General features: G+C 50.5%; 2 protein-coding genes across 3 annotated transcripts; one reads left to right on the top strand and one right to left on the bottom strand.

Annotated features, from left to right (window-relative positions):
- The first annotated feature begins 1226 nt into the window (after nt 1-1226).
- Pcsk1n (proprotein convertase subtilisin/kexin type 1 inhibitor) lies at nt 1227-4669 on the top strand. Its single transcript, NM_019279.1, is given in 3 exon segments — nt 1227-1361; nt 3458-3930; nt 4337-4669. Coding segments are annotated over 3 exon segments (783 nt in total). The 5' UTR covers nt 1227-1247; the 3' UTR covers nt 4533-4669.
- Nucleotides 4670-6330: 1661 nt separating this feature from the next.
- On the bottom strand, nt 6331-10717 carry Eras (ES cell expressed Ras). Of its 2 annotated transcripts, none has more exons than NM_001109375.1 (2): nt 10579-10717; nt 6331-7257 (listed from the first exon to the last, which is right to left on the bottom strand). In NM_001109375.1, the coding sequence occupies exon 2, from the start codon at nt 7217-7219 to the stop codon at nt 6536-6538; it is 684 nt and encodes a 227-aa protein (NP_001102845.1). In that variant the 5' UTR covers nt 7220-7257; nt 10579-10717; the 3' UTR covers nt 6331-6535. The 2 variants fall into 2 exon arrangements, with proteins under 2 accessions (NP_001102845.1, XP_017457644.1); XM_017602155.3 differs by having other exon boundaries at nt 6338-7291; nt 10579-10711.
- Nucleotides 10718-12057: the final 1340 nt, after the last annotated feature.

The raw sequence follows: 12057 nt of genomic DNA, 5'->3' as shown, positions 1-12057 counted from the left end.
GGATGCACACTAGGCAAGAACCCTAGGACGGAGCTACATGCTCAAATCCCCCTTTTTCCTTTTTTATTTTTCTTTTTTCCTTTTTACTTTTCATTTTGAGATAGGATCTCATATTATACAGGCTGGCCTTAAACTACTTGTGTGTTTTTGCTGGTTTAGAACTTGCTTTGTGTGTGGCATAGTGTTCTATGCCTTTAATCCCAGCCCTCAGGAGGCAGAGACCTGCAAATCTCTGTGAGTTCGAGGCCAGCCTGAACTACATAGTAAGTTCCTGGACAGCCAGGGCTCTGTAGTGAAACCCTGTCAAAAGAAAAAAGAAAAGAAAATGAAAAAGGAAAGAAAAGAAGAAAGAAACCTACATCATAGATAAGGTTAGCACTGCCACACCCAGTTAATGGGGTGGCCAGAATCAAACCTAGGACTTTGCACATGCTAGGCAAAAACTGTACCAGGTGAGCTACATCCCTAGACTGTTGAACTAGATGTAGTCCAGACAGGCCTTGAACTTGAGATCCTTCTCCCTTAGCCTCCCAAGTGGTTGGGGATGGCTGACCTGAGCCACCAGGCCTGGTCCTCGCACCCTTTTGTTGCATCACTTTTTAAAAACACATTTACGTCTTTGTCGTATGTGAGTGGGGTACACAATTGCCAAGGCATAGCGGTGGCAAGCGAGCACACAGGGAGGGAATGGAACGGAGCATTTAGTGAACTATGGAGCAGCACGCCTATAGATCTGTGAGTATCGTCTCGAGGGTGCAGTCGCTAGTAATAGCTAATCGGCAATATGAACTGAGCTAGCTGTCCACGGCCATGTCATCTGGATTCATTTCTGTCTGTGAACACCGTGGTCCAAGGCCTGCAGCCTGTAATTGTTTATCCATCAAACAGAACATAGTCTGTTGTCTCCCCAAGGACAGAAACCAGAGCCTTATTTCAGCCCACTGAGTCAATTTCCCTTGTCTGTCTGGTAATTCAACAGCAAGGTCTATTTCCCTAGCAACTGCCCTTATTACTGCCATGGCAACCGCCAGTGCAGACTTCTGTTCTCCACTTTGCCCCTTGGACATCTCCATGGCGATGCGCAGAAGGCCAGAGCCCAAATTCTGCGCCTGCGTAGAGTAGGAAAACAGGAGGGGGCCAGTCTCCTTGATGTGCGCAGCCGCAGAGCGCCTTGGCTGTGCCTAATACCCATCGCTGCGCACTTGACAGCCAGTCCGCCCGTCCGGAGCCCGGCTCGTTGGGGCAGCATGGCGGGGTCGCCGCTGCTCTGCGGGCCGAGGGCCGGGGGCGTAGGCCTTTTGGTGCTGCTGCTCTTGGGTCTTCTGAGGCTGCCCCCCACCCTGTCAGCGAGGCCCGTGAAGGTGCGACCCCAGTCAGCAGGGGGTGGAGGTGGGGGTGGGGTGGAGTGGGGAGGAAGATGGGGAAAGTGTTGGTGAGGGATTTTTGCAGGTTTACATATAGAACTTGGTAAGGGTGGTCTGGGCTGCAGTTGAAAGCCCCCGCGCAGGTCAGGCACAGTTTCAGGGTGTGAGGATGATGTTGCTCAGGGCATGGCCAGCAGACGCACCCTGCCCATCCCTCAGCATCCGGGGCCTGGTCTGATGTCAATCTGCCGGTGGCCTGTGGAGCTGTCGGTGGCACAGGGGTATATTCAGAAAAGCTATCTAAGCCTGTGAAGTGACGACCGAGGTGTATAGACATTGTGTTCTTTCCGTGTGTCCTTTGCTTTGACTGCTCCCGAACGCCCTACAATACTGCAGATGCTTCTGTTTTACTTTTTGCGGGCCTGGTTGCTTTCTCAGTGGTACCATGTGTATATTTGTGAATTCTTATGGGTGATGACGTAGTATATGGGCGTATCTTTCTGTGTACTTATGTGTTTCTGTGTTCGTTTGTTTGCATTTTGGGAGGAGTGGTCCTTCTACCTTGGGGTACATATTTCATGGCGGCTTGGGTAGACTGAATGCTCGGGTTCTTCTATGTGCATCCACAGGACAGTTTCCTCTTTGCTTCTTTATGGAGCTGTGTCATTGCAGGGAAAGGAGCCATGATGTCTCTGCATTGTGTTTGTAAAGATGATGCGTGTCCTTGCACCTGGGTGGCTCAGAGTGTAACTGAAGATCATTTCACCAACGGGAACGAGTACACAGGCATGAAAAAGACCGTCTATGCCGTTCCTTGCAGCGGATATAGCAGTGTTGTGTGTGTGTGTGTGTGTGTGTGTGTGTGTGTGTGTGTGTGTTACTGGTGAGTGATTTCCCCTGGCACTGAGGGTGGTGGATACTGATCAAGGACACATGCAGCTTGCTTCTCTATGCAGCTTGCTTCTCTACCTCTTCAAAGCTGTCTAAAGCACAGAGGAGGATTTTAGCCTCACCCCCTCCATAGACATTACCTTCTATTTTCTGCCCACTGAGTCCAGACTTGTATTTGCAGCTTATCTTTAAACGATCCATTGTTTCATTCCTCCTGCTTTTGGAACATCCGAGAAATGAATTCAAGCTAGGCACCTGCTTTCTGGTGGTCACTAGGGGTCACTAAGAAGTCCTTGGCTTTGACAGATTTAGGCCATCTGCAGTGGGATTCTAGAATTTGCCTTTGTGTGTGTGTGTATGTGTGTGTGTGTGTTGGGGGTGCATGTGGTTTTGAATCGAGGCCTTTCTGCGTGTCAGTCTTTAGAACCTCCCTTGGTTTTGCTTCAGTGGGAGATTCGTTTATACTGAAGTGTATGGCTGTACGTTTATTTATTGGTACACAATAGCATCTCCTATGTGTGTGTATAAGTATCCTAGTATGTCATTGTTTATTTCCATGATGTTCTTTCCTTCATCCCCCTACTTTTATGCTATTATAAAATGCTGCTCTGATGGATGGTTCAGGGATTTACGTCCTACAGGCTGAGTGGAAAACCCTAGGAGTTGGTCATACAACCCATTCTTCTTTCGAGATACAGGCAATTTCCCTTTCAAAATGATTTTTGCAAAAAAAATTTTTGTTTTGTTTCTCGAGGTAGGATTTCTGTGTTGTCCAGGCTGTTCTAGAACTTGCTTTGTAGACTAGACTGGGATTAAGGGTGAAACACCCCCCCACACACACACCTGGTTTATTTTTGCAAGTTTAATATCCAACAGCGAAATGTTACAGTGTTATTCCAAACCTGGCATCCGCCCTACCCCCAAAAAAAGATGGAGAAAAGAAACTAACAACGTGACATCCAGAGGACTCAGGACAAATTCTGAGATTGTGTGAATCCTAGAGGTGTTCTAGCGTCTGAAGTGCCCTTGGAGATATTTAGGGTTTTCTCGGGACCTTAGACATGATAGGAGCTTTGAAGGGGTCCAGTGAATGAGGTGGTCATCCATGAGGTGAAAATCCTTGGAGCCCCACCCCTAGTTGAGCATCTCTGGCCAGAGGGACAATGACGATTATTTTTTTCCTCCATCTCATCTCCTCGCAGGAACCCCGCAGTCTGAGCGCAGCATCCGCGCCCTTGGCTGAGACGAGCACTCCCCTCCGCTTGCGTCGGGCCGTGCCCCGAGGAGAGGCGGCGGGTGCGGTGCAGGAGCTGGCGCGGGCGCTGGCGCACCTGCTGGAGGCCGAGAGACAGGAGCGCGAGCGTGCTGAGGCGCAGGAGGCGGAGGATCAGCAGGCACGGGTCCTGGCACAGCTGCTGCGCGCCTGGGGCTCCCCGCGTGCCTCGGACCCGCCCTTGGCCCCGGATGACGACCCGGACGCTCCCGCTGCACAGCTCGCCCGTGCTCTGCTCCGAGCTCGCCTAGACCCGGCCGCCCTGGCGGCTCAGCTTGTCCCCGCCCCTGCCCCTGCCGCTGCGCTGCGACCCCGGCCCCCAGTGTATGACGATGGCCCCACCGGCCCAGACGTCGAGGATGCCGCTGACGAGACTCCTGATGTGGACCCTGAGCTGCTGAGGTGCGGGGACCCAGGGGGAGGGGGGGACCCAGGGGGAGGGAGGGCAAGGGCGGAGGGCTGCAGGACCTGCTTCACGCACTGGGAGTAAGATAACCAAAACGCTGCGCTGGAGCCTGAGAAGTGAGGTCGTGGGTCCTGAGAACAGGGGACCCCCATGGACCCCTGACTGGTGGGACAATGCAGGAGTAGGGCTCCCCAGGTAGGTAGGTTTCTGCAGGGAGTGGTCGCTGTGGCAGGCAGTTTGTGGAATGGAAGGCCAGGGCTTCTGACTTCCTCGGAAAGTAGTGGTGAGATCCTCAGGCTCCAGTAAGGAAGAGTTGCAAGCCATCCGGGCTTACAAAGTCGCGTTGTCCGGCTTCTGTACCACAACGGTGACAACGCCTCCTCACTAGGCCTCTCTTTGCAGGTACTTGCTAGGGCGGATCCTCACCGGAAGTTCGGAGCCAGAGGCTGCTCCGGCCCCGCGCCGCCTCCGCCGAGCTGTGGACCAGGATTTGGGTCCCGAGGTGCCTCCTGAGAACGTACTGGGGGCTCTGCTACGCGTCAAACGTCTCGAGAACTCCTCGCCCCAGGCACCGGCACGCCGCCTCCTGCCTCCCTGAGCGCTACTACATTCTGCACGCCCTGGAACCCAGGAGCGCCCCAGCAACCCTGACTCCCTGCCAGCACGTCCACGGCTGCTTACCCCGGCAACCTCCCATCCCCTGAGCCCTCCCTCAATAAATGCAATCTGTAGCAACAGTTTGTCTGATCGGCGAGCACTAGGGGCCGGTGGACTGGGTTACAACGATAGTGGCTATCCTCGGAGCACAGTAGCTGTTTGGGTCCTGTACTGACAAGGAGCACAGGCCTGCCTATTCTGTGCAGGACTCACCAGGTGCCTGGGCTACCCTTCTAGGTTTCACTGAGGTGGGTTTCCTGGGAGGCTCTGAGGTCACTTTCAGCGTCTGCCGGGGGTCTAGGGCACCAAAAAGGCCAAGGGGCTATGAACTACACTTGTTCCCCACTAGGACCAGGCTTGTTGTGAGGGCGGATCACAGACAGCTTAGACCAGACATCCAGCACTGACTGCATCAGTAACTGCCAAGTACTTCTCACACAAGGCTTTGAATATTCACTCCAACCATGGGCTTTGCCCTGGCTACTTGTTCTGTCCTCAATGTGTGCACGTTTTTGCACAAATGTCACTTCAGTCTTAACCTTCCTGTCACTGTCTTCTGTCGCACAGGGATGGAGGTTGTTTTGTTTTTAGGTGTCTTCTTTTACACTCCATGTATCCAAAACGTGGTTGGGCAGTTTCTCAAGGTTTTTCTTTTCCTTTCTATTTTTTTAAAAAAAATTTTGATACCCAGTGTTACTATATAATCCTGGCTGTCCCTAAACTCACTCTGTAGACCAGGCTAGCCTCAAAATCAGAGATCCACCTGCCTGCTTCCCTGAGAGCTGAGATTAAAGGTGACTGCCACACCCGGTTCTTTCTTTTTAAAATATCCTTAACTGTTGCTGGGCGTGGTGGCACAGGCCTTGGGCCTTTTTAATCCCAGCACTAGGGGAGGCAGTGGCAAATGACTCTCTCTCTGCACTGAAGGCCAGACTGGTCTACAAGGTGAGTTCCAGGAGAGTTACACAGAGAAATCCTGTTTCAAAAAAACCCTAAGTGCCGAGGCTTCAACTTCGTTCTCCCTTTGGAGACAGTTTTCACTATGTAGCTCTGGTTATCCTGAGACTCACTCTATAGACCAGGCTGACACTGAACTCCTGTTTGATCTTCCGGTCTCCACCTCTCTGGTGCTGCTATTAAAGCTGTGTGCGGCTAATATGCTCAGCCCCCCCCCCCCAACTCCTGAAATGAAAGAATTCTCAAAACGTCCTCCCACCCACACAGCAATATGAAAGCTGTGTGTAGCGCACACACCTGTAGTATCAGGTAGACAGAGGCTCAATCAGGTAGGAGGAGTTCAGTGTCAGCCTGGGCTAAGGGAGAGCCTGTGTCAAAGCAAACCAAACTTGGCAGTGGCGGCACATGCTTTTTATTCCAGGACTTAGGAGACAGGGGCAGGCAGATCTCGACTTCCAGGCAGGGCTACATCAGTACCTAGTAAGAACCTGTCTCAAAAAAGGAATGGGGGCTGGAGAGATGGCCCAGCGGTTAAGAGCGCTGACTGCTCTTCCAGAGGTCCTGAGTTCAAATCCCAGCAACCACATGGTGGCTCACAACCATCTGTAATGGGATCTGACGCCCTCTTCTGGTGTGTCTGAAGACACTGACAGTGTACTTATATATAATAAATGAATAAATCTTAAAAAAAAAAAAAAGAGCTTGCCTAGCAAGCCCAAGGCCCCGGGTTTGGTCCCCAGCTCTGAAAAAAAAGAAAAAAAGAAAAAAGAAAGAAAGACTTACTATAGAGGAAGCTTTGAATCCTGAGAACATTTATTTAATTTTGCATAGAGTTTCACTGAACACAGCCAACAAGGGACACCCCATGTTACCACCTAACTCCTCACACCAAATGGCAATAAAAAGGTATTGGTCGGGGAGGGGAATCGTGACAAGAGAGAACTGTCACCTTGACATGAGACGGGTCAGTTTGCTAGACTAAGGTCTTCAGGCTACAGAGCAGCCACAGCTACACACGGCCTTGTGGTGTCGGGTCTTCTTGCTTGACTCAGCAACAGCCTCCTGGGCCCTCTGAATCTCATGGACGAGCAGAGCAAAAGCTTCCTCTACACCTTGCCGTGTCTTGGCGGAAGTCTTCACTAAGGGGGCTCCCAACTTGTGAGCAAGGACAGCTGCAGCGGTGTGGGCGTCTCCAGCACTGCTCACCAGGTCAGACTTGTTGCCCACGAGTACCAGAGGTTGCTTGTGGTGAGGGTTCCAGGTGGAGCATATCTGCTGCAGTTGGTCCAGAGACGACGGGTCATCAAGAGCAAAGACACCCAGCACACCATCACCAGCTGCCAAACACTGGTCACGCAGGGCCCGGTGACTATCCTGGCCAGCTGTATCTAGCACATTTAGAATGTAGCCTCCGTTGTCCAGGGCCACTTCCTTCCAGTAGGAATCCTGGATAGTGGGGTCATGGTCTTTCACAAAGCAGTGGTGGGTCATCTGGATCGTGAGAGCACTTTTACCCACACCGCTCGCACCCACCACCACTGCCTTGTACTCCGGTAGCTGCCTGCCAGCATCTTTGCATTGTGCCCAAGCCTCGTGGCTCTCCTCTGGCGATCTGCTGCACTGTGTGCCGGGGCTCAGGTCCAAGATGCTAGACTTTGTTGGCAAGGCCATTCCCAAGCAGCTCAAGGAAGAGGTGTGAACAGCAGGTGCTGAGTCAGCCGGATGGGGATCAGGTGTGACTGGCTGGAAGAAAGGAGACCCCAGGTGTCATTGAATCAACATGGTTAAGTAAATACGGTTTTGTCCTTATTTTGGTGTGGGGGAAGACAAGGTCTTAACCCATAGCTCTGGCTTGTTTGGAATTTGTCCTGCAGTTCAGGCTGACCTTAAAGTTTCAGCAATCCCCCTGCTCCTGCCTTCCCAATGCTAGAATTGCAGGTGTGTGCTACCCATGCCCCACTACCCTGTTCTTAGAGGGACAGAAGGCAGGGTTTTTCTTTTGACAAAAATCCACAGCCTCGATCACTAAGTTCCTCCTTCGACACCAAGCAGGGCTATTTTTTTTTCACGGATGCACACAATGTTTTAAATTACAAATAACTTTTAAATTGCATTTATTTTGCACATGGAAGGGTTAGATTTGGGTTGATGGAGGCACCTTAACCCTTCCAGGGGTGGGGCTGTGCATGTTTGCCATGGCATCTGTATGGAGGTCAAAGGACAGCCTATGGGAATAGGCTCTCTTCTACGGTAGTAAGAAAGCCAGGTTTGGTGGCAAGCACCTTTCTCTCTGAGCCGTCCTGCCTGTCCCGAGACTTTTCAAGTGTTCCTATTGGTATTAACATGTACCATGAAGTCCACCCCGTTAAAATGTGTGATTCAGTGGACTTTGGAATGTCCATAAATTGTGTAACCATCACTATAGTTGAGCTTGAGGAAGTTTTTAAAATTTTGAACATCTTTATCTCCTGGAAAAGGATTTCTATGTCCCTTTTTTTTTTCCGGAGCTGGGGACCGAACCCAGGGCCTTGTGCTTGCTAGGCAAGCGCTCTACCACTGAACTAAATCCCCAACCCCGATTTCTATGTCCCTTAACAGTCTCTCTCTCTCCACTGCACAAGGATGGTGGGATTTGGTTTTTGAACTCCAGCTTGGCACAGTAGTGCCTGTCTGATGATTGGCTGCCTGGAACGCTCCCGCCCAAGGGGTCCTAAATGACACAGCGGTGTAGCAAACTACTAGGTCAAGGCTGAAGATCTATAGCTCAATTGGTATCTTGCTTAGCATGCATGGAACCCCAAGTTCAGTCCTCGGCACCTCAGAAACATCGCATGGTTCACATCTATAGTTCCAGGAGTCAGGTGGGGGAGGAGAGATCAGAAGTTCAAGGTCACCCTTGGTTACATAAACAAGTCAGAAGCCAGAAACAGCAACCAAATCAGATGGTCTAGTAACCACCTATTACGAGGAGCGTGGAGAGACACCAAAGGTAAAGCAAAACTGGAGATGTGAAGCAGTAGGTAGAATGCTTCTCTAGCATGGGTGAAGTTTCGGTTTCAATACTCAGTACCATATAAAATCTGGCACAGGACCAGCAAGAGGGCTCAATGGGTAATAATGATAAATAAAAATAAATTAATTAAATATTAAATATAATAGTAATACATAACGATTATAAGAACCTGAGTTCTTTTGCTAGATTCCATGGTCATACACAGGTTTACTCCAGCACTTACGGAGCGGAGGTAGGCGAATCACTGCGAGTTGTAGGCTAACCAGGGCGACTATTGAGACCTTTACTCAAAACAAAACAAAACAAAACAAAACAAAAAAACCACCAAAACCAACAACAGCAACTAAAACCTCAAAAACAACCCCATCCCCAACAAAACCAATCTTATCTGCCCTGAATCGAACATCACTTTCTAAGTTTTATGGTCTACTCCACACTCTATAATCTCACACTGTTTGGTACCAGATAACAAGTTCTTAATGTTAGGAATTTTACTATTTAATCTTAGCTAACTTTCTTACAACTCTCCCAGTATGCCAAGCACTGTGATGTGGCTCAGAAGAAAACAGACTCAACTCCAGGGGCTTTCAAGAGACTCCGGCTGCAACCAGAGACAATAAATATGATAAGTAAGCAACTTATCTTGCATAGTAGAAGAGGGTTAGGCACACAGCAGGTGCTCAATTTGTGTTAGCTATTAATAGCAAGTCATTAAGTCACTGAATGCACCTCCATATCCTGTTTTCGCCAGAAACGGGAAGGAATGGCGGGAGGAGCCACAGCTCAGAGGCAGGTAGTGGGTCCCAGGGATCCTGAGGCGATTCTGCAGTTTTAGATAGTGAGAGGCGTGGTGGGGGTTGGGGGAAGGTCTCAGGTAGCGGGATCCTCGGGAAGAACCACAGAAAAGTGCTTGCCCACAAAGGGGTAAGGGGTGAGGAGAGAAGTGGGCAGAGAATATTACTTTGGAGTACCTCAGTGTTTGGCGACACAGAGAGGGAAAAGGCTGTGGAGGCCCGGTCAGAGAAAAGACCAAGATGACCTCAGGGAGGAGGCCTGGGGAGTGGAAGGATCCAGGGGTGGGTGGGGGATGGAAAGGAGAAAGAGGTCAGGTTCGGATAAACACTGAAAGTGGGACCGAACAGCTTCCTTTCAAGATAGAAAGAAGGACTCTTACATTTGGGACTGGAGCAGCTGCAAATCTTGGGGTACTATGATCGGAGATGGGAAAAAATATGAGGTCACCTCCCTAAGGTGCTGGCGGTTACAGTAGCCTGGGAGAGGCGGTTACAGTAGCCTGGGAGAGGCCGAGTAAGCCCTCAATATGGCCACGCTAAACCTCATCTTTGTAACACCCGAGGAAGGCTGGGGCTCTAGTCTGTCTCATGTCCTTTATTTCACAAGGAATAGAGAAAAGAGAGAGGAGACTGGTTCCGTGCGGGCTCGATACAGACACAAGACGGTACCTCAGCTTTCTGCTCAACTTCAAGAGCCCCTATGTGGAGTACAGCTGGAGCGACCCCAAAGAGCTCAGGGAACCTTGTGGTTTTGAGCGGCTTTTGGCTTGAATCAGTCTTCTGGACTTACATCTCCGACCCAGGAAGGCAGGAGCCCCAGGAAGGCAGGCAGAAACAGGCTGTGCATATAGGGTAGAAGAGAGAGGGAAGGGCCCGGAGTCTCTCCAAGTTAAGAGACCGGTAGCCTCCTTTTTGAGGTTAGTTTGGACAACTCACCTTGTCTCTGTGCTTTTCCGTGTCAGAGTCAGGTGAGGTGTAAAGCTCAGGATTGGAGAAGGGGAAAGGTAACCCTAATTTGTTCCCGTGTTCGGACTCAAGTGACATCGGTGGTCCGGGTGCTCCTTTCTCCTCTTCCCACCTCGTGAAAGTCTGCTTCTTACTCAGCGCTAGCACTCTACTACGTGTGAAGCTCACTCTCCGCCCAAGGCAAGGATGGGGAAGAAGGCCCTGGAATCCCACGCTGAGAAAGATGTCTGGCCTAGGAATGCCAGAGCCCTGCTTACCTGTGTTCCCGGAGTAGCAGTCGGCTGAGGGGCAGCAGGCGGATCTGACCGGACAGTTGGGGGTTAGGATGCTCCCTACCCCCAGCGGCAGCAAGGGGCGGAGATGTGGGCTTGCCCCCTCCCACCTGCCCGACCCCTGACCCCCAACCCCCACCCTCTCGCCTTTCCCCTCACCCATCTCACAATGTAAGGGCAAATGTGGGCGGGACCTCCACCTGCCCCTCTCTACACAGCACACCCTCCTCTGCCCCGCCCCTCCTTCCCCTGAACTGCTGTAGGGTTGGTTCAGTTTGGGCCATTTATATGTAAGGCATTGTGTCAGGATTTGACCTGGAAGACTCCAGTATGGAGTGTATAGTACTGTGTCAGGATTTGACCCGGAAGACCACATTTTGGAAACCATTTCGTGAGGGTTTTTTGATCCGAGGAGTTTATAAAACTTCAGCTGGGTTTCTGGGTATCTATGGGGTAGGCTGGGTTGGGTGCATCCTGAAGGAAAACAGTTGCAAAGGAAGGGCTACTTTATTAGGACAGAAAGTACTTATCTGAGACAGAAGAGCAAATTATAAGTCCCTGACTCTCTTGCAGCTATAACAATCACAGGCTAGAATTCTGAGCAATGACATGTAAGGTGGAGCATCTGTAATGATTCCCCAAAGGGACTGGACTGGGTTTAGACATTGGTAGTGCTTGCTAGGCCCACAGGCACTGCCTAAAATATATGAAGTAGCACCCTCCTGCAATCCCCGCAATAGGGAAGTGGATCAAAAGTGCAAGGTCAGGGATGGAGAGGAAAGATGGTCCAATGGTCAAGAGCACTTGCTTATTTATCCACAGGACCCAGGTTAGATTTCTACTCCAGTTCAAGAGATCTGTCATTCTCTTCTGGCCTCTGTGTCATTAGACATGTATATGGTGCAAATACATACATGCAGACAAAACACAAATTGTCTTGTGTAAAAAAAAAGAGGTACAAGGTCAGAGTTTGAGGTTGGCCTGATTTATATGAGACCATATCTAAAAGAGTGGGGGGGGGGGGGAGATGCCCTCCTTTTGATTAAGTGAGTCTGTGGGATGAGAAAGTGGTAATCAACAAAATCCCTAATCAGCCAAGGCAATTTTCATGATGTGGACTAAATTCCAGAAAAGCCCTCCAATTATCCAACTCTGGTTATTGGTACTTTCCCTCAGGATGCCACCCGTAACCACTATACCTTGAAGTTAAAATTGAACCCATCTTCCCCTCCCGAAACAAATCAACGAGGTCCATGGGGAAACAGGCCCAGGGAGCCCACTTCCTGACAGTTTTCATTTCTTGCCCAGTACTTCTGACTGGCCTAGAACTCTACTATGTAGACTAGGCCCGCTAGAACTCAAGAATTCTGATGGCCTTTGCCTTCCAAGTTTGGGGATAAAAGGCATGCACCACCCACCATGCCTAGTGAGACTCCTATTTCTTTGGTGGGCACTCCTTTTCCT

The sequence above is a fragment of the Rattus norvegicus genome, chromosome X, assembly GCF_036323735.1.
Source record: "Rattus norvegicus strain BN/NHsdMcwi chromosome X, GRCr8, whole genome shotgun sequence".
Lineage (NCBI taxonomy): Eukaryota > Metazoa > Chordata > Mammalia > Rodentia > Muridae > Rattus > Rattus norvegicus.
Note: the sequence above shows the minus strand (reverse complement) of the source record. Positions and strands in the feature narration are given on the sequence as shown.

Excerpts from the sequence above, each read along its gene's own strand:
- Eras (NM_001109375.1), bottom strand. The coding sequence starts at position 7,219 with ATGGCCTTGCCAACAAAGTCTAGCATCTTGGACCTGAGCCCCGGCACA.